Here is a 22213-nt window from a genome sequence, read left to right as displayed (position 1 = left end):
GGATAGGCAATGGTAAACATTCAAAGAGCGCATGGGTGAACAGTTGTTTATTTTTGTCTGGTGCAAAAAGTAAAATGGGAAATGTGGCCAAACCATGGCTTACAAGGGAAATTAGAGATGCTATTAAATCTAAAGAAGAGGCATACACATTGGCCAGAAAAAATAGCAGACCTGAGGATTGGGAGCAGTTTAGAATTCAGCAAAGGAGGAAAAAGGGACAGATCAAGAAGGGGAAAATAGAGTAGAAGAGTGTGCTTGTGGGGAACATCTGACCGTAAAAGTTTCTATCTATGTGAAGAGAAAAAGACCGGTGAAGCCAAATGTCTTACAATCAGAAACAGGGGAATTTATAATGGGGAACAAAGAAATGGCTGACCAATTAAAGACATACTTTGGTCCTACCTTCACAAAGGAGGACATAAATAATGTACCAGAAATGTTTAGTGAGAGGGAGGCACTGAAGGAAATCAGTATTAGTAGGGAAATGGAGTTGGGGAAATGGATGGGATTAAAGGCTGATAAATCCCCACAGCCTGAATCTACATCCCTGAGTACTTAAGGAAGTTGTCCTGGTAATAGTGGATGCATTGGTGGTGATCTTCCAAGATTCTGGAACAGTTTCTACAGATTAGAGCTAATGTAACCACACCTTTTAGAAAGGGAGGTAGAGAGAAAACAGGGAATTATAGACCAGTCTGCCTGTTGTTGGTAGTGAGGAAAATGCTGGAGCCCATTGTAAAAGATTTAATAGCAGAGCACCTGGAAAACAATGGCAGGGTTGGACAGAATCAGCATGGATTTACAAAAGGGAAATCATGCTAGATAAATCTACTAGAATTCTTTGAGGACGTAACAAGTAGAGTTGATGAGGGGGAGCCAGGGGATGTGGTTTGTTTAGACTTTCAGAAGGCTTTCAACAAGGTTCCACGTAAGAGATTAGCGGGTAAAATTAAAGCGGATGGGAATGGGGGTAATGTATTGAGGCGGATAGACAGTTGGCAGACAGGAAACAAAGAATAGGAATAAATGGGTATTTTTCCAAGAGGCAGGCAGTGACTAGTGGGCTACTTACTGCAGGCATCAGTTCTCGGTCTTCAGCTAGAAGGATTTAATTTTTAAAAAAAATCTTTATTGTCACAAGTAGGCTTACATTAACACTGCAATGAAGTTACTGTGAAAAGCCCCTTGTCGCCACATTCCAGCGGCTGTTCGGGAGGGAGAATTCAGATGTCCAAATGACCTAACAGCACGTCTTTCAGGACTTGTGGGAGGAAACCGGAGCAACCGGAGGAAATCCACGCAGACACAGGGAGAACGTGCAGATTCCGCATAGGCAGTGACCCAAGCCGGGAATCAAACCTGGGACTCTGGAGCTGTGAAGCCATAGTGCTGACCACTATGCTACCGTGCTGCCCAACGAGGGAACTATCCAAATTTGCAGACGACACAAAGGTGGGTGGGAGGGTGAGCTATGTGGTGGATGCAGTGTAATATGGACAAATTGAGTGAGTGGGCAAATGCATGGAAGAGGCAGTACAAGTGGATAAATGTGAGGTTATCCACTTTGGAAGCAAAAATAGGAAAGCAGATTATCTGAATGGTTATAGATTGAGAGAGGGGAATGTGCATTGAGACCTGGGTATTCTTGTACAGCAGTTGCTGAAAACAAGCATGCGGGTACAGCAGGCAGTGAAGAAGACAAAAGGTATACTGGCCTTCATATCGAGAGGATTCGAGTACAGGAGCAGGGATGTCTCGCTGCAATTATACAGGGCCTTGGTAGGAGCACACCTGGAATATTAGTCTCCATATCTGAGGAAGGATGTTCTGGCTATGGACGGAGTACAGTGGAGGTTTACCAGGCTGACTCCTGGCAGAACTGATGTATGAGGAGAGATTGAGTTAGTTAGGATTGTATTTGCTGGAGTTCAGAAGAATGAGGGGCGATCTCATAGAAACCTATGAAATTCTAAAAGATTAGACAGGGTAGAAGGAGGAAGGATTTTCCCAATGGCCGGAGATCCAGAACTAGGGGCGACATTCTCCGACCCCCCGCCGGGTCGGAGAATCGCCGGGGTCTGGCGTGAATCCCGCCCCCGCCGGTTGCCGAAGTCTCCGGCACCGAATATTCGGCGAGGGCGGGAATCGGGCCGCGCCGGTTGGCGGGCCCCCCCGCTCGATTCTCCGGCCCGGATGGGCCGAAGTCCCGCCGATAAATTGCCTGTCCCGCCGGCGTAAATTAAATCACCTACCTTACCGGCGGGACAAGGGGGTTTGGGTGGGCTCCGGGGTCCTGGGGGGGGCGCGGGGCGATCTGACCCTGGGGGGTGCCCCCACGGTGGCCTGGCCCGCGATCGGGGCCCACCGATCCGCGGGCGTGCCTGTGCCGTGGGGGCACACTTTCCCTTCCGCCTCCGCCACCGTCTCCACCATGGCGGAGGTGGAAGAGACTCCCTCCACTGCGCATGCGTGGGAAACTGTCAGCGGCCACCTTTGGGGTGGCGCGATGCCCGTCTGATTGGCGCCGTTTTGTGCGCCAGTCGGCGGACATCGCGCCATTTCCGGAGAATTTCGCCCTAGGTGTCACAGTCTGAGGGTATGGGTTGGACCATTTAGGATTAAGATTAAGACTGGTGAGTCTGTGGAATTCTCTACCACAGAAAGCAATTGAAGCCAAAACAGGCAGACCGGGTTGCCGGGATGATGTCCAACAGGACTGGGGAAGTGCCTAGGCACGAACAGCCCTTATCACGGCGTGCAAGGCAGCGATCTTGCTGTGCACCCACTGACCACCCACCTTGGCCCCTGGTTCTGCAGAGTGATACCAGCCTTATGGGTGCCCCCACTTCCCCATCGCCTGCCCCCTTCAACCCGGCCACCACCCGCCGGGAGCCCACCCGCCGGGAGCAACGCCGACAGTACCTCCTACTGGGGCGCCGGGCGGGGCCAGCGGAGCGTACCTCTGGCAAGGGCAGTGTTAGCCGATGGTACCCTTGGCATCAGGGACAGGTGCCAGGGCCAGAGGCCCGCACGATTCTAGCCACCAACGGGGCCGGGGTGCGGGGATGGGGGACATGCGGGGCAGAGCCCGCAATGCTAACTGGGGCCACCATGTAACCCATTGCACCTGGTTAGCACAGGTGTTTAATGTGAAAACATATATATAGATTCGTGTCCTAGACCCTATAACTAAACTGTGCCCAGCACCCGTGCCAACTTAACTAGTGTCTACTTTTCTGGCCTTTCAGGCCCTAATGCTGCATCTACAAGGTTCCCCAGATGGTAGAGCAGGAGTGGAGGTGGCCTGCTGTAATTCCAGCCCTGCCACCTGGGTCCCCTTTGGCGGATGTCTTCTGGGGCGGCTGGGCATGCACAGGCGCGGCCACTGCTCGGGTGTCCCAGGTGGCGTGGTGCCGCCCTAATCTGTCCGCTGCCCACCAGATGCGCCAGGGACAGGAAGGGGGGAGAGTTTGAGGTGCTGCGGTGTTCCGGCACCACCACTGCGGGAGTCACAGGCACGGGCCCCATCACCTCCTCATCCCGCGGCTGCCCGATGACCTCCGGGCTACTCCATGGGATGGGGTGTGAGCGGATCTATCCCCTGGGCCTCCCCCACCTGGTGCTGCCAGCCCTGGAGGCCCGCTCTGGTCTTGACCAGGGTCCGCATGCTTGCAGCCATGGAGCACAGCGAGTGGACCATCTCCGTCTGGGACTGCACTACCTCACCCACTGACTGTGCTACCACCTTCTGCGTTTGTGTCACATCAGCCAGTGACTGGGCAGTGCTGCCGACATTCCCAACCATGGCCTGCTGTGACTGGGCCACGCTCAGGAGTGTCACTGCGGCAGCACGGTAGCATTGTGGATAGCAGAATTGCTTCACAGCTCCAGGGTCCCAGGTTCGATTCCGGCTTGGGTCACTGTCTGTGCGGAGTTTGCACATCCTCCCCATGTGTGCGTGGATTTCCTCCGGGTGCTCCGGTTTCCTCCCACAGTCCAAAGATGTGCAGGTTAGGTGGACTGGCCATGATAAATTGCCCTTAGTGTCCAAAATTGCCCTTAGTGTTGGGTGGGGTTGCTGGGTTGTGGGGATAGGGTGGAGGTGTGGACCTTGGGTAGGGTGCTCTTTCCAAGAGCCGGTGCAGACTCGATGGGCCGAATGGCCTCCTTCTGCACTGTAAATTCTATGATAATCTATGATGTCCAGGTGGCTCTGGCACATGGTTGCCTGCGAAGCGGCAACCCTGCCCTGCGCCTCGCCACCACCTGCACAGAATGCCCCAGGCCTTGGACATGGTGATCCGTAGCCGAAACTGTCACCCCCAATGCCTCCACCACGGACGCCACATGTACAATGTTGGCCTGGGTGGCATGCATTGTCGGCACCGACTCCTCCAACTGCACCTGCAGGTGCTGGATGCTCGCCGACAACCCCTCATGTAGTCCCTGGCTCTGCGACTACATCTCCACTATAGATGGGACTGTCTGTTCCAGACACCTGAGCCCATCTGGATGGCAGCTAGTTCCTGGGTTCGGCCTACTCTCTGGCCTTTCCCCCCCTCAGGTGTTCCTAACTCCACCTGCTGCACTGGGTCAGCTGTGTGGTGCGCACCAGATAGTGTCCCAGGAGCTTCTTCACTAAAGTGCCCAACCGTGATGAGTGTCTCTGGGATGTTGGAGGGAGTTGGAGACAGCTGTGATGGGAAGTCATCATCATCCTCCGACTCGAGCTCCGGGGTGTCCTGAGTCTCGGGGAGGGTGGGGGGGGACACAGAAAGCATGCAGCCCAGTGAGTGGGTAGCTGATGGCCTAAGTTCTCAGGTTACCCGGCCATGGTTGCTGGTATGGGTACCGGCTCGTGGCGTAGGGGGTTCGCACACCCTCCAGGTTGGGGGGGGGGGGGGGGGGGGGGGGTGTCGGGTTATGGGTGTGTGGGACGAGGCGTTGGTGCCAGGGGCATGGTGCTGCCTACTCACCCTGGCCGCCCCGAGGAGGTCATGCAGTGTTTTGCGGGTCATCCACCTCTCCTCCACCGCATCCAGGACTCGAGCTCTGCGCCCGCGAACCTCGGGGCTGTCATCTCGTTGGCTGGGATGGTGTGTGTGGCGAAAGAAGTGCGTATTTGCAGCTGCAGCTTGTCAGCTTCCTGAGTGTCAATCGTGAATCCGGCAAATCCGGCACCATTTTGTCATTAGAATCGTTGTATTCCACATGATGCCGATGTTAGCCTCCTAACAGTAGCAGATCCAGTCCAGGTGTGGCGCTAGTTTTCCTGTCGTGTAAGTCCACGAACCCTGCGTCAGCGTCAACACTTGAAATGGAGAATCCTGCCCTGTATGTTTTCAAGAAGGATTTAAATATAGTTCTTGGAGCGAAAGGGTTCAAAAGGATATGGGGGAAAGCGGGTACAGGGGTGAGTTGCTCCAGTGCCGTGCCGGCCCCCTGTAGGGCGCAGGATCGCTGCTCCTGGGGGCCTGTTGACGCCGTCATAAAACACGACGGCGTTTACGACGGCATCAACACTTAGCCTCAGGATCAGAGAATCCCGCCCATTGTTCCTCAAATTCCCTCTAACTCTCCCGCCCCTTATTGTTAATCTATGCCTCCTGGTTATTGACCCTTCTACTATCTACCCTATCATGTCCTTCATAATTTTGTACACCTCGATCAGGTTCCCCCTCAGCCTTCTCTGCTCTAAGGAAATCAACCCTAGCCGACCCAGCCTCTCTTCACAGTTGAGACACTCCAGCGCAGCATATTCCGTTCCTAAATCATTCTGAGCTTTCTCACTCTGTGCAGAAAGCACTGTGTATTTACATAGAGAGCTTGTGACTCACACCCAACTTACAACAAAGCAGCATCCTGTTTTCATAATTAACATTCATTTAGGCAACCACTTTTAGTTGATTAACAATTAACTGACAAAAGCAGGAAGATTCTGTTGATATTTCTCTCAACTAACTTGCAATTTCTTTTTGAATGTTACAGCTGAGTCAGAGTCTAACTGTAATTCTAAATTACAGCTATGAGGAGCTGGGGATGATGATACTTTTTAAATTGATAGTTCCTCTGTTTGAGCAAAGTGAGCCATTAACAATGATAAAAAGCATCAGCACCAAGCAATGTTCAGCACTATTTGCAACTCCTCAGATACTGAATCATGTCCAATTGCAGCAAGACCTGGACAATATCCAGGCTTGGATTCACAAGCAGAAAGTAACATTTGCACCACACAACTGCCAGGCAATGACTATCTCCAACAAGAGAGAATCTAACCATCACCTCTTGACATTCAATGGCATTACCATTGCTGGGGATTACCATTGACCTGAAACAGAACTTGACCAGGCATATAAACACTGTCGCTGCAGGAGCAGGTCAGCGGCGAGTAATCACCTCTTGACTCCCCAAAGCTTGTCCACCATCTTTAGGGCACAGGTTAGGAATGTGATGGCGTGCTCTCCAATTGCCTGGAAGAGTAGAGCTCAAGAATCTCAACATCGTCCAGGAGAGTGCAGCCCACTTGGTTGCTACCCCTTCCACAAATATTCACTCTCTCACCATCAATAAACAGTGGCAGCCGTGTGTCCCGCCTACAAGATGCATTGCAGAAATGCACCAAGGCTTCTGAGGCAGCACATTCCAAACCTAAGACTGCTATCATCTAGAAGGACAAGGGCTGCAGATACATGGAAACACCAACACCTCGAGGTTCCCCTCCAGGTCACTCACAGTCCTGACTTAGAAATATGTCACCATTCCTTCACTGTTGCCAGGTCTAAATCTGGGAACTCCCTCCCTAACAGCACTGTGGGTGCACCACGGCATGACATGGACTACAGTGGTCCAAGAAGGCAGCTCATCACTACCTTCACAAGGGCAATAAGGATGGGCAACAAATGCTGGCCTAGTCAGTGATGCTTCCAACCCATAAATAATTTTTTAAAAACTCTTGTTTTGGAAGTGAGGGTGGAGGGTCTTGTGGTTGGGTGCGAGTGGCATGGAATGGGGGGGTGGGGGTGGGGGTGGGGGGGGGGGGGTGGGGGGGGAGGCTCTGAAGAAGAGGCACCTCAAAAGAGCAGAATTTTCTTGCGGCCTTCCAGGAGGCAATGGACTGGTCAGGTGGACAGGAAAGTGGCAAATGGAATTCAAACCGAAGAAGGTTGAGGCAATGTACTTCAGAAGGTCAAAAAAAGCCAATGAACATACCATTAATGGGAGGTGTCGAGGAAGTGAGGGGCATTGGAGTGTATCTCCACAGATTCCTGAAGGTAACAGGACAAGTCGATAAAGTGGTTAAGAAGGCAAATGGAATCCTTTCCTTTGTTAGCCGAAGTACAGAATATACTTGCAAGGAGGTTCTGCTGGAACAGTATTAATCATTAGTTGGACCACAACTTGAGTACTGTGTCACCTCATTAAAGAAGGGGTATAATTTCACCAGAGAGGGTACAGAAGAGATTCACGGGGATGTTACCAGGAATGGAGAAATACAACTATGAGGAAAGATCTAGTCATGAAACGGATCAAGGCCGTCCTCCCAGGTGGTCTTGATCCACTGCAGTTCACCTATCGACGTAACCGGTCCACAGCCGATGTTATCTCCTTGGCCCTACAACCAACACTTGAACAACTCGACAACAAGGACACCTACGTCAGACTGCTGTTCATAGTTGGGGCAACACGGTAGCCTTGTGGATAGCACAATTGCTTCACAGCTCCAGGGTCCCAGGTTCGATTCCGGCTTGGGTCACTGTCTGTGCGGAGTCTGCATGTCCTCCCCGTGTGTGCGTGGGTTTCCTCCGGGTGCTCCGGTTTCCTCCCACAGTCCAAAGATGTGCAGGTTAGGTGGATTGGCCATGATAAATTGCCCTTAGTGTCCAAAATTGCCCTTAGTGTTGGGTGGGGTTACTGGGTTATGGGGATAGGGTGGAGGTGTTGACTTTGGGTAGGGTGCTCTTTCCAAGAGCTGGTGCAGACTCAATGGGCCGAATGGCCTCCTTCTGCACTGTAAATTCTATGATAAATAGACTACAGCTCCACCTTCAGCACAATTATCCCGACAAGACCAATAACCAAACTTTGCAATCTTAGGACTTGACCCTTCCCTGTGCAGTTGATAATCAACTTCCTCACCAACAGACCGCAATATGTCAGGATAGGCAACAGCACCTCCTCCGCAATAGTCCTCAACACCAAGGCCCCGCAAGGATGTGTGCTCAGTCCTCTACTATACTCCCTACACACACACGACTTTGTGGCAAGATTTAACTCCAAATCTATCTATAAGTTTGCGGATGAAACGACCGTGTTGGGTCGTATCTCAATCAGACTACAGAAGGGAGATAGATCACTTGGTTGCATGGTGTACCGAAAACAACCTCTCTCTAAATGTCAGCAAAATCAAAGAACTGATCATCGACTTCAGGCCCACCCCCCCTTCCCCCGACGACATCAATGGCTTTGACACTAAGATGGCCGATAGCTATAAGTTCCTGGGGGTTACCATCACCAACAGTCTGTCCTGGTCCACTCACATTGATGCAACAGACAAGAAAGCCCAACAACGTCTCTATTTCCTACACAAGCTAAAGAAATTTGGCATGTCTGCATCGACTCTCACAAACCTCTACAGATGTGCGATAGGGAGCATCCTATCCGGCTGCATCACAGTTTGGTATGGCAACTACTCGGCCAAGATCGCAAGAAACTGCAGAGTGTGGTGAGCTCAGCCCAACGCATCACACAAGCTTACCACCCTCCCATTGATTCTGTCCACACCTCCTACTGCCTCATGAAGGCAGGCAGCATTGTCAGAGACTCCTCACACCCAGACTTTGCCCTCTTCAAGACCTATCCATCAGACAGAAGGTATAGAAGTCTGAAGACCTGCATATTCAGACATAGGAAAAGCTTCTTCTCCACAGATACTAGACTCCTCAATTACTCTCCCTCGGACTGATCTGTTCTTTGTAAGAGCACTGGGCGGGATTCTCCACTCCCACGCCGAAGTGGCCGCGCCGTCGTGAACGTCGTCGAGGTTCACGACGGCGCGGAACGGCCCCGGTCCCGACCGATTCAGGCCCTGACAATGGGCCAGTATCGGGGCCGCGTCATCTACACGCGCATGCGTGGTTGCCGTCCTCTCTAAGTCCGCTCCGCAAGAAGATGGGGGACGGATCTTGCGGGGCCGCGGAAGGAAGGAGGTCCTCCTTCAGAGAGGACGGCCCGATCCACCCCACATTCCAGGTGAAGCCCGGTGCAGGATCCCCCCTCGCCCCCCCACAGGCCGCCCCCCCCCCCCAGCATTCACGCACCGCCCACGACTGCAGCGACCAGGGGGAACCCGCCGTTTTGGCCTGGCCGCTCAGCCCATCCGGGCCTCAGAATAGCGGGGGTGCCGGAGAATCGCCATTTTCGGTATCTCCGGCGATTCTCCGGCCTGCGGGCCGCGAAACTCGACCGGGCCGTTCCCGCTGCTTGGGAGAATCGCTGGAGGGCGTCGAGCCGGCTTCCCCGGAAATTTTGGCAGCCCAGGCGATTCTCCCAACCGGCGTGGGAGTGGAGAATCGCGCCCACTATTCATGATGCCCTATGCTGCTCTTGCTCATGTATTTGCTTTGTTTGGCCCTTGTTCCGCACTGTAACCAATCACTATTTGTCGATGTACTTTGTCGATTATTCTTTTTGTCTACTGTGTACGTACGGTGTACGTTCCCTTGGCCACAGAAGAATACTTTTCACTGTACTTCGGTACATGTGACAAATCAATCAATCAATCAATCGATTGGATAGGCTGGAGTTGTTCTATTATGGAACAGAGGGGGCTGAGGGGAGATTTGATCATGATGTACAAAATTGTGAGGGGCCTAAAGTGGGTGGGGAGGGCCTATTCACTGACGGCTAGAAAGATTAGCTGGGAAATGAGGAAAAATATTTTTCACCCACAGGGTGGTAGGGGTCTGGAACTCACTGCCTGAAAGTGTAGTAGAGGCAGAAACCCTCAACTCACTGAAAAGATATCTGGATATGCAAAGTGTCATAACCTGCCAGGATATCGTCAAATGCTGGAAAGTGGGATTAAGCTGAGTGACTTGTTTCTCGGCTTGCGCAGACATGAAATGAAATGAAAATCACTTATTGGCACAAGTAGGCTTCAAATGAAATTACTGTGAAAAGCCCCTAGTCACCACATTCCGGCGCCTGTTCGGGGAGGCTGGTATGGGAATTGAACCGTGCTGCTGGCCTGCCATGGTCTGCTTTAAAAGCCAGCGATTTAGCCCTGGGCTAATCATCCACATGATGGGCCAAATTGTCTCTTTCTGTACCGTTAACATTCTATGATAATCCTGGAGTAATAAAATAAATTTAAATTAGTATAGGGAGTTGGGGTAGTGCTTAACTTGGTTGACCAGATTTAGAAATGAATGACGGGGGGGCGGGGGGGAGCACGAATTGCAGAATTAAGAGACACTGAGTAATGTGGAAGGAGTAAAGGTATTTAGGCCAGAGATGAGGGAACAATTGATCAGTTCATTATCAGTAGTGGTATTGTATTGGGCGGAGGGCTAGAGTAGAGGAAGTTAGAAATTTGAGAGTAAACTTGAGAGGCAGCTGTAAGTGCTTTATCAGGGACGGAAAACAAAAGCCTCTTTCCTGGTCCTGTACTTTCCCATACTCCCATTTGGATGTATGCTGCATAAGTTCACCTTGAACAGAAGTCTCAGCATGCATCTTGTTCAGGATGTCAGGTATATGGAGTTAAGTCATAGATGAGCTATGTTGCATTAAATGGCTAAACAGGCTCAGGGAGCCGAACGGATTACTCCTGTTTCTATCTTCCTCGACTCAGGGGATGAGAGTGCCACTGAAGGAATAGAATTGGTGTCAGCAATACAGTAGGATGAATTTAAAACAAAGATGCATGAGTTCTTAAAAGGACAAACTACAGATGTCAAGTAATCATACCCAAATAATTTTATCTTTCGGGGTTTTATTGGGATTCAATAGTATTTAGGCCTCCTTGGCTACACATTGCACAGACATGCCACAGAGAGATTTCATGTTCCAATCAACGAGGTCATGTTCCTAAGTCATCAACGTACTCACTGATGGGAAGATCACCTCATCTGGCATCACTGCATGTGACAAACTTGTAAGTGTATTTCAGGGATTTTCAAATATATGCAGGCAATGGATCAGTATCTTGCTAGCTGTGTATACTCAGGAACTGGATGTGGCAGATGGAAACGGTACACACTCCCTGTCTTCAGGTACCATGTCCTAAAAAGACATTGGCAGCCATAGATCTCCATGTGTTTGGTCATGGTTGTGGTAGTCAGTGTAGAGGTATTACGGTATCTAGTAATGCTGGAACACCATTGGTAGATAATGTATGTTGCCCATTGGTCAAGCTGTATGGTAGCTCCGCCCTGCAAGGTGGGGTATAAGAGCCCGTGCTGCCCCAGCATCTTTCTTTCTGTACCTGAGCTGCTGGGGGAAACATCTAGCGTATTAAAGCCTTCAGTTGGATTACAACCTCGCTTTAGTGGTCATTGATCGTGCATCAATTTAATAAGCTAGATTTAAAGAATGGAGCTCCGAATCAAGCCGGAGTGTCTGCAACTCAGCCCCCACGCAGTAAACTCGGCGGCTACTTTCAAGCACTGGCTGGCGTGCTTCAACAGCTACCTCAGAACGGCAGAAAACACACCCACAGGAGAACAGAAACTGCAAATCCTGCACTCGAGGGTAAGCCCAGAAGTCCACACCCTCATCGAGGACACGGATGACTTCGATGCCGCGATGGAGTTGCTGAAAGGACACTAAATTCGCCCTGTAAATCAGGTCTACGCCTGGCATCTACTAGCGACGAGGCGAAAAATTCCTGGTGAGTCAGTGGAAGAATTCTACCTTGCGCTCCTGGGGAGAAACTGCAGCTGCCTGCAAGTTTCAGCAAATTACCACACTGAACTGTTGATTCGGGACGTTTTCGTTGCGGGTATGCTGTCCTCTCAAATCCAACAGCGTTTGCTGGGAAAAAAGACTCTAGGCCTCAAGGAGGCATGGGCCCTTGCCGGCTTCCTGGATGTGGCCACCCGAAACGCCCGCACCTACGCCCCCGACCGCACGGCAGCCCCCTGGGCAGCGTGGAACCCCCCTGCAGCCGACCCCGAGACATCCCCCATCCCCCCACAAGCTTGCGCTGCAAGACGGCCCGGCAACCCCGGGGGGCCCAGCTTCTATTTTTGCGGGCAAGCCAAACACCCACGACAGCGCTGCCCAGCCCATTCGTCCACATGTAAAGGGTGTGGCAAAAAGGATCATTTTGTGGCGGTATGCCAGGCCCGGGCGGTCGCTGTGGTCTCCGGAAGCGAATGCCGGCCGCCACCACAACCCTCTCCACGGACTCCGTGTGGCCAGCGAGCGCCGCCATCTTCCTCCCCAGGGCCACGTTGGCCTCCGGGCGCCACCATCTTGTCCCGCTGATGCCACGCGTGATAGATGGCGCCACCAATTTGTGCACCCACAGCCATGTGCGATCAGTGGGCGCTGCCATCTTGGATGGACTCCCAGGACCTCAGTGCCGATGACCACACATCGCCTGGCGAGGACACCCAGCTGCTGCCGCGATTAGCCTCGGTGACCCTGGACCAGTCTCGGCCTCGAACACTCTCAACTGCTACAACAACAGTACTAATCAACGGGTACGAGACATCCTGCCTAATTGACTCTGGGAGCACGGAGAGCTCCATATACCCCGACTCGGTAAGGCGCTGTTCTCTCCTCGTCCACCCCGTTAATCAAAAAATCTCCCTGGCCTCCGGTTCTCACTCAGTAGAGATAAAGGGGTTTTGTGTAGCAAACCTCACGTTCCAGGGAAGGGAGTTTAAAAATTAACGGCTCTGCGTAATTCCCCACCTCTGCGCGGCCACACTCCTAGGGTTAGACTTCCAGTGCAACCTCCAAAGTCTAACTTTCAAATTCAGCGGCCCTATACCCCCTCTTACTGTCTGCAGCCTCGTGACCCTCAAGGTCGATTCGCCTTCCCTGTTTGCGAACCTCACCCCGGATTGCAAACCCGTCGCCACCAGGAGCAGACGGTACAGTGCCCAGGATGGGATCTTCAATAGGTCAGAGGTCCAACGACTACTGAGGGAAGGAGTCATTGAAGCTAGCAACCTGGAGAGCTCAAGTAGTGGTGGTAAAGACCGGGGTGAAGCATAGGATGGTCATCGACTACAATCAGACCATCAACAGGTTTACGCAGCTGCGCGCGTACCCTCTCCCCTGCATATCCGACCTGGTAAACAGGATCGCGCATTACAAGGTCTTCTCCACGGTGGATCTTATGTCCGCCTACCACCAGCTCCCCATCCGCACCAGTGACCGCAAATACTGCCTTCGAAGCAGATGGCTGGCTCTACCACTTTTTAAGGGTTCCCTTCGGTGTCACTAACGGGGTCTCGGTCTTCCAGCGCGAGATGGACCAAATGGTTGACCGGTACAGTTTACGGGCAACATTCCCATATCTCGATAAAGTCACCATCTGCGGCCACGACCAGCAGGACCATGACACCAACCTCCGAAAATTCCTCCAGACTGCAAAGATCCTTAACATTACGTATAACAAGGATAAATGCGTGTTTAGCACCGACCGCCTAGCCATCCTCGGCTACGTAGTGCGGAATGGAGTTATAGGCTCCGACACTGAATGCATGCGTCCCCTTATGGAGTTCCCCCTCCCTCACTGCTTCAAGGCCCTGAAGCGCTGCCTAGCGCTTACTATGCCCAGTGGGTCCCCAACTACGCGGACAAGGCCCGTCCCCTGATCCAATCCACAGTTTGTCCCCTGTCGATAGAGGCCCGCCAGGCCTTCAGCCGCATCAAAGCAGACATTGCAAAGGCCATGATGCACACCATCGATGAGTCCCTCCCCTTCCAGGTCGAGAGCGACGCGTCCGACATAGCTCTGGCGGCCACCCTCAACCAAGCGGGCAGACCCGTGGCCTTCTTCTCACGTACCCTCCATGCTTCCGAAATCTGCCACTCCTCAGTCGAAAAGGAGGCCCAGGCCATAGTAGAAACTGTGCGATATTGGAGGCATTACCTGGCCGGCAGGAGATTCACTCTCCTCACTGACCAATGGTCGGTCGCCTTCGTGTTCGATAATGCACAGTGGGGCAAGATAAAAAACGATAAGATCTTGCGGTGGAGGATCGAACTCTCTACCTATAACTACGAGATCTTGTATCATCCCGGGAAGCTAAACGAGCCTCCTGATGCCCTGTCCCGCGGCACATGTGCCAATGCATAAGTGGACCGCCTCCGAGCCCTCCACGAGGACCTCTGCCACCCGGGGGTCACTCGCTTCTTCCATTTTATCAAGACCCGCAACCTGCCCCACTCCATCGAGGAGGTCAGCACAGCCACCAGGAATTGTCAAATCTGCGCGGAGTGCAAACCGCACTTCTACGGGCCAGAGAAAGCCCACCTGATAAAGGCTTCCCGTCCCTTTGAACGCCACAGTATGGACATCAAAGGCCCCCTCCCCTCCACCGACCGCAACAGGTACTTCCTGAACGTGATTGACGAGCACTCGCAATTCCCATTCGCCATCTCCTGCCCCGACATGACCGCAACCACCGTCATCAAGGCCCTCCATAGCATCTTTACGCTGTTCGGGTTCCCCGCTTACATACACAGTGATAGGGGGTCCTCCTTTATGAGCGACGAACTGCACCAATTCCTGCTCAGCAAGGGCATTGCTTCGAGCAGGACGACCAGTTACAATCCCCGGGGTAACGGACAGGTAGAGAGGGAGAACGGAATGGTCTGGTAGACCGTCCTACTGGCCCTAAGGTCCAGGAATCTCCCAGTCTCCCGCTGGCAGGAAGTCCTCCCGGATGCCCTCCACTCCATTTGGTCACTGCTGTGTACCACGACCAACCAAACACCTCATGAACGTCTCTTTGTCTTCCCCAGGAAGTGCTCCTCTGGGACCTTGCTGCAGACCTGGCTGGCAGCTCCCGGACCCATCCTGCTCCGAAAACACGTGCGGGCGCACAAGTCGGACTCATTGGTCGAGAGGGTCCACCTTCTCCACGCTAACCCTCAGTACGCCTACGTGGCGTACCCCGACGGCCAACAAGATACGGTCTCCCTACGAGACCTGGCGCCCGCCGGGTCCCCACGCACACCCCAGCCACCAGTCCCACCCTCCCTCCCACCGGTGCACCTTACAGCCGCCCCCTTCCCAAGAGGATCGGTTCTTCCGTCGGCCCATCTAGGCCCCCCCGGCCACCGACGCACCCCGCAGACGCTCCCTTCCCAGGTCAATCGGCTTCCCCACCAGCGCCATCTAGGGGTGTTGAAGCTGCCACCGAGATCGAAACCACGCTCCCGGAGTCACAGACGCCCGAACCTCCACCGGTGTCACCACCAAAGCTTCGATGATCACAGAGGATGACCAGGGCCCCCGATCCACTGATTGCTTCAGTTTAAAGTGTATATAGTTAATTGTGAAATTGTAAATAGTTACGACAATAAGACAAAACGCTTTATGGAGGTATTACGGTCTCCATAACTATAACTTCTACCACGTTACCATGTTGTAATACCAAGCCACCACCCCCGCTGGACTCTTTTTTAACAGGGGGTGAATGTGGTAGTCTGTGTAGAGGGATTACGGTACCTAGTAATTCTGGAACACCATTGGTAGATAATGTATGTTTCCCATTGGTCAAGCTGTATGGTAACTCCGCCCTGCAAGGCGGGGTATAAGAGCCCGTGCCGCCCCAGCAGCTTTCTTTCTAAACCCGAGCTGCTGGGGGAAACATCTAAATTATTAAAGCCTTCTGTTGTACTACAACCTCGCTTTAGTGGTCATTGATCGTGTATCAATGGTTAAGCTTGGCAGGGTATTTCAGTGATTTGCCATTGCCTTCTGCAGGTTCTGGTTGACCAGTGGACTCTCCCACTTATACTGCCAGCCAAAAGTGTATTGGCAGGACATGCAGATTGATGATCAACCTGTTTGGCCATGTTATGAACACACCTTCTATTTTTTTTTATTTTTTATAATTTTTTTATTCTCCTCGTCTTTCACGTTTTCTCCCACATTTACATCCATCAACAATAAACAATAATCAGCAAGATATGTCAATCCCCATAATAGCAACGATCCCATCAACCCACCGACCCCCAAACCTCAACCCGCATGTTTACATAAACAAATGACAAAAAGGAATCAGGGATTACCCGTAGTCACCCTTAATCTTACACAGCTCCCCCGCCCCCACCACCCAAAGTCTCCAGCTCCTCCCGTCCACTGCCTCTTGTAAAACCCCTCCTCCCAACCTCGGTTCCTTCCCCCCAACTTTCCACCCCGGCTAGACCACTCGGACCCTGTTCTGCCAGGCTCCGATGGCGCAGGCCCTCCCCCCACCTCACTCCCGTTCACTGGCTGGCTTAAACCGGCCAGCGTGGAGGCCCCCGCCCGGGTCCCTTTCCCACTTGCCCGGCCCTAGAAAAGCCCAAAGATCCCCTTTTAGCACACAAACCCCGCATATCCACCTACACCCCAAAGAGCCCTCATTTCGAGTGAAAGTCCCTTCCCTTGTCCAAATATATACAACATTGGCTCCTTTAGCCTCTACACCCGTGGCAGTGATACAAAAAAGAATAAAATACTGTCATGAGGTTACATCGGCACATGGCCATTCCTCAATTTGTCAGTTCTGCCACAGTCCTTCTGCTTTCGCAAACTCCTCCGCTGCTTCCGCCGTTCCAAAATAAAAGTCCCTGAGCTTGTAAGTTGCCACAGTCCTTCTAACACACCTTCTATGACCATCAAGTCCTAGAGCGGAACACAAACCTGGAGCTTCCAACTCAGAGGTAGGGACTCTACCACTGTGACTTAAAGATATCTGTGATCTGTAGAAAGGCATTATGGAACTGAATTGATGCAAGTGGAGCCTGATATTCTTGAGAGAAGACAAAGAAAATGTCAACCGTGCTGGTAGAGAATGCAGACAAAGTTCTCAGGGTACTGATGTGAAATGAAGAATGCTCACTGATGCTCACATCAGACACATGTTGGAGACACTGTGCAATTTCGCCGCTGATGTATGTCAGTTGGATGACAATAGCAATGGAGTTCAATGCCATTCTCTGCAACACAATTTGAAGTGGATTTTCATTAACTTCAGGAAAATCAGAGCGCTTGATTGCATAGCCTTTGGGCCATGGTATCCATTGTGGCAGCTTTGACTACAGGCTTTAGATAGTGGGAATCCATTGATCTCTTGAACACATCCAAATCAGCACCTTGGTGGGTTTGGAGGACAGCTGTTGAACTCACTCTGAGCTTTGAAAACATTAATGCTTTCATGAAGTCTGTTCTTGCACAGATCCTGGTCCTCCAGTGTCCCCTTCTTAGTTCAAGTGAGATAGTTGTTCTTGTAAATATTACATTAGTTATTCAATTTAGTGAAGTAGTTAATACTGTGATTGAAGTGTGACTTGGAGTTGACCAATTGTTGTTACATACAAAGAGGAAGTAAGTAAAGGTGAGTAGGTCAAGATAGTGCTTCCTGTATAAAGGAAAAGGTACTTTGGTAAAGTGGTTCATGCTTCAGTGATGGTGTCCTGAGAAATTGCTGCTGTTTCCTTTTTCTGTGGTCGATATACAATGTTACCATCTGCATCTCTCCACTTGTCCTTTGACATGTCAATCTTTAAACATTTCTGGATAGCAAAATTGTGGAAGACATGTCAGGCTGCCACATACCCCAACCTATCCAGACATCAGAATCGTTTTAGCATGTCTATTGATTTCTTTATTCAAATTGCTTTTCTTATGTGGGAATCACTGTATCGCTTTTGCTGCATAGATGCTGCTGGACACAGGGATGGGTTACTGGAGGAGAGAGTAGTATTTATCTTCTATGAGCCTTCCTAATGTGTGCTTCATTTTAAAACAGCTGCCAGATGGTATATGTGTCATGGCAACTGACAACATTGTTTTCATCATGTGAGGAAATAATTGCCATTCATCGCATATCAGTTGAGCATTCAGGAAGTAGATTCCCTTTCTGTTCATGAAATGGTAAAGTTTGTCTGTCACGGAATACAGAACAAAATTGCAGCAAAGGCCTTGGGAAATCCGACAATTCAATAGTAAAGGAGTACTAAAAATAGACTGACTTATAAGGCAGAAGCCATGTCGTACCTTGAAATATGCTAATTGCAAAACAAATGCAAAACAAATAATCTTCTCTACAACTGTAAGCACAGCCTTAATCTGGATTGTATGTCCAGTTACAACAGTTGACAGAATTCCATGCGGGCTTTGTGATTGCACCATTGCCTTAACTCCAAATATTTATAAAAACACCTGGGTCTATCCACCCTGTTGGTTGGTATTAACAGGAGGGTCTGATTTTTCTTAGATGTTGCCTTACTCAGTGTGTTTACCATATACCTACTTATTCATTCTTCAACATACTTTGAATATATAATGAAATTCCATTAGGAATGCCATTTTGCAACTTGGACAACTATTATCCCAAACTCTCCAGGTGAAGAAGTCTCTCCAGGAGGTCTTAGGTTGGAAGCAAAAAGCTTCAGGTAAACAGGAGAACTTTTCTTCCCAAAAATATGCAGCTAAAGCAAAGTTACAGCCAGAAGATTTTTCCTACCAAACAGGTTATAGGTTGGGCATTTGTCCCTTCCATCATCACGGCCAATGTAATTTTCAACTCATTTTAAACCGGGTAGAACCCAGCAGATCCAGGCTCTGCACCAAATTTCTACTCTCTACTGCAAAGAATTCCACAGCTGCATCCTCCCTTCCTACAGAAAATTCAGGTCCTTTCAGATTCACTCTTAGGAATACTTACACCAGCTAAATCCTTGTGCAAGTTAATTTTTTCCTCCAATTGATTCACGATTTGTTATTGCTTCATTCCATAAAATTCAATGGCAAGTAGAAGTATGTATTTTATTACCTGTAGCAGAATCCGTAACAGCTTGGCTAGTGACAGTTGGTATATCTTGCAGCTGGTATGTTGTAGCGGTTGAAGGAGTTGTTGGACTGTTGTTGTTACTTATATAAGGGGAAGGGTATGGAGAATTGTTATAATACTGTGCATATTGTCCCTGGCCAAAACCTGCATAAGAATAGTCCTAGAAAAGGTAAGATAAATATATTTAGATTCTGTTTAAATATTCTTACCTTTCGACTGAAATATATTTGAATTGTCTATGATACATCAATAATAATAACACAATTCTATGATATTCATTCCATGCAGAGATGTCCCATACTTTGAAGGGCAGTGGATAATCAGTGAACACTCACTGGGGGCAGAAAGGAACAAAATCACGATGTGCAATACGTGTTCAAAGGGGAAGTGGTTTTTGAAATACAAATATGACAAAGCAAGATGCTGAGGGAGGGAGTTCAAGGGGGAGAGCAAAATGACTGAAAGAATGGCTGAGCAATACTGGAGTAGAGAAAGGGGGAATAAGAAGTAAAGTAATGCTGAAAGGCCAGCAATATACTCATAGAGACATAATTGTGAAAGGTCATGAAAGTGGATCATGGGGACATTCAAAGTGAGCCTGGGAATCTTACACTTGTTGATTAGACACATGGAAAACGATTGGACTTTAGTGAGAACAGAGGGATGGGGCTGTGGACCTTGGTGTGGATGAGGATGTAGGCTATTGCATTTTTAATGAAGGTCAGTTTATGAATTGTGGAAGTAGGAAGTCTGACAATGACAATATTGAGAAAGTGCAGCCATCAGTGATAAAAGATAGATATGGGATACAAGCGATGTTGTGCAGGTAGCATAAAATGGCCATCGTGACCGTCTGGAGAATAAAGATTAATCTAGGGTTGAACAGTATTGCAATGATTCCCACCTGAGCCTGAGGAGAAAGTATTCGACGTGCGACTGGAGCAGCATCAGTATTGCAGGAGGGTGCCTTCGGTTTTGAAGACATTACACTTGTTTAAATTTTAGCTTACTCAAATATGAATATTGAATAGGAGGTTGAAAATATTGGTGATAGTTGTGAGGTCAATGAAGGAGGTTGCCATGTGAGAGTACCTTTAAGAAATGGATGCTTCAGAAATGTACCTTTAAGAAATGGGTGTTTATCAGTGATGTCAGAGTGTGGGTGGAGCTGGGCTGTCTGTCAGCTTTTTATTTTCGTTTTAGGCTGTTTGCTCAGGGTGTGTTTTGGTTTCGTTTTCAGTGTTGGAGCTGAAGCCAGACAAAGCAGGTGTACTGCTGTTCTCTCTGCCATGAACAGACTATCTCTTGATCATTTGGCGAATTCAGAATTATAAATGTTCTCCGTCGTGAATGTAAACCTAATGTGCTTCTGTTAAAGGGTGTTTCTTTTGTCTTCTGGATGTTGTTTGGGAAGTTATTAAGGGTTACTTAGTGTTGTATTCCTTGGGGGTTGTATTTGAATTGATGGTTGCTAAGGTGTTCACTGTACGTTTTAAAAAAGGTTAACTTGAGTTCATAGAATAAACATTGTTTTGCTTTAAAAAATACATTTCCATTTCTGCTGTACCACACCTGTAGAGCGGGCCGTGTGTTCCCCATACCACAATCTATTAAAAGTTGTGGGTCAGGTGAACTCCATGATACACTTTGGGGTTCTCTAAACCCTGGCCCATAACAAATTGGGGGCTCGAGGGGGATAAAAGTCTGTCTATTGGATTGGCTTAGTGAACTTAAAGACAGTGAGGGGTGAGCATATTGTGGTTGCGTATTAGGTGTGGTATTCTAGTTTAAGTGGGGAGTGTGTTGTGGACAATGGCTCTTTCAGAGGCTCTGAAGTTTTTGGGGGTGGAAACGGTCACACTCAGTACCTTACGGAAAGAGACTAAAAGCAGACTGTTAGATTTGGCAAAAACATTGCAGTTAGCATGACCTGACAAAATGCGAAAAGATGAGGTAATTATGGCGGTGGCTAAGCATTTAAAGTTGCCTGAGATACAGTTTGACTCATTGGAAATCGCAAAAATTCAGTTACAAATTAAACAACTGGAACATGAGAAAGAATTAAAGCAGCTTGAATACGAAACAGAGGCAAAAAGAAAGAGAGAGAGAGGAAAAAGAAAAGGAGAGAGAAGAAAGGAGAAAAGAAAGAATAGCCCTAGCAGAACGAAAAGAAAGAGAAAGGGAGATACAGATCAGGGAAAAAGAGAACGAGAGAGAGTTTGAAGTTCAGAAAACGGCCATGAAACATGAGTCAGTTAAAATTGGCAGACGTAAAGGGAAACGTACAGTTGGATGATAGTGATGAGGATCGTGAGAAAGAGCGTCAAAGTCGAAGGCTTGGTGGGAATCTATTTAAATATGTCCAAGCATTGCCAAGGTTTGATGAGAAGGAGGTAGAAGCCTTTTTCATTTCATTTGAGAAGGTAGCTCAACAAATGAAATGGCCACAGGACATGTGGGTATTACTGATTCAAACAAATCTGATAGGTAGGGCTAGTGAAGTGTTTGCATCACTACGGGAGGAGGTATCTGGGACTTATGAGGAGGTGAAAAAATCCATCTTAGGGGCATATGAACAAGTGCCTGAAGACAACAGACAAAGGTTTAGAAATTTAAGGAAAGAATTTGGTCAAACATACATGGAGTTTGAAAGGCTCAAACAGAGTAATTTTGATAGGTGGATAAGGGCTTTGAAAATAGACCAAATGTATGAAGCTCTCAGAGAAATTATACTTTTGGAGGAATTTAAAATTTCAATTTCTGATGTAATGAGAACTCATGTGGAAGAGCAGAAGGTTAAAACTGTGAGGTTAGCAGCAGAAATGGGAGATGATTATGAATTAGTTCATAAATCAAAGTTTGGTTTCCGACATCAGTTTCAGCCTGTGAGGGATAGAAACTGGGGACATGAGAAATACTCAAATGGTCAAGGAAAAGGTGATCTGATGGGAGATAATAAGGAGCGTGTACTTCAGATTAAAAAATAAATCCAGGAGGGTGGAAGAGACATGAAAAGTTTCAAATGTTTTCACTGTAATAAACTAGGCCATATAAAGTCACAGGGGGCGAATCTCCAAAATGGAGACCATGTCTTCGCGCCGTCGTGAACGTCGTGACAGATTCTGTCTCACACATGGGGCCAGCATTGCGCTGAGCGGTTCACACTGCTCCACCCTCCCTTCCCG

General features: G+C 49.5%; 1 protein-coding gene across 13 annotated transcripts in view; it reads right to left on the bottom strand.

The window, feature by feature from the left end:
• The window catches only part of eya1 (EYA transcriptional coactivator and phosphatase 1), a 314469-nt gene that overhangs the window by 128714 nt on the left and 163542 nt on the right, over positions 1-22213 (bottom strand). For all 13 annotated transcript variants that reach the window (XM_072467575.1, XM_072467570.1, XM_072467574.1 and 10 more), the window contains one exon: positions 19011-19188. In XM_072467575.1, coding sequence (XP_072323676.1) covers positions 19011-19188 — 178 coding nt within the window. The remainder of the gene's footprint in view (positions 1-19010; positions 19189-22213) is intronic.

This window comes from Scyliorhinus torazame, chromosome 11 (genome assembly GCF_047496885.1).
Source record: "Scyliorhinus torazame isolate Kashiwa2021f chromosome 11, sScyTor2.1, whole genome shotgun sequence".
NCBI lineage: Eukaryota > Metazoa > Chordata > Chondrichthyes > Carcharhiniformes > Scyliorhinidae > Scyliorhinus > Scyliorhinus torazame.
This window is presented reverse-complemented; position numbering and strand designations above follow the sequence as displayed.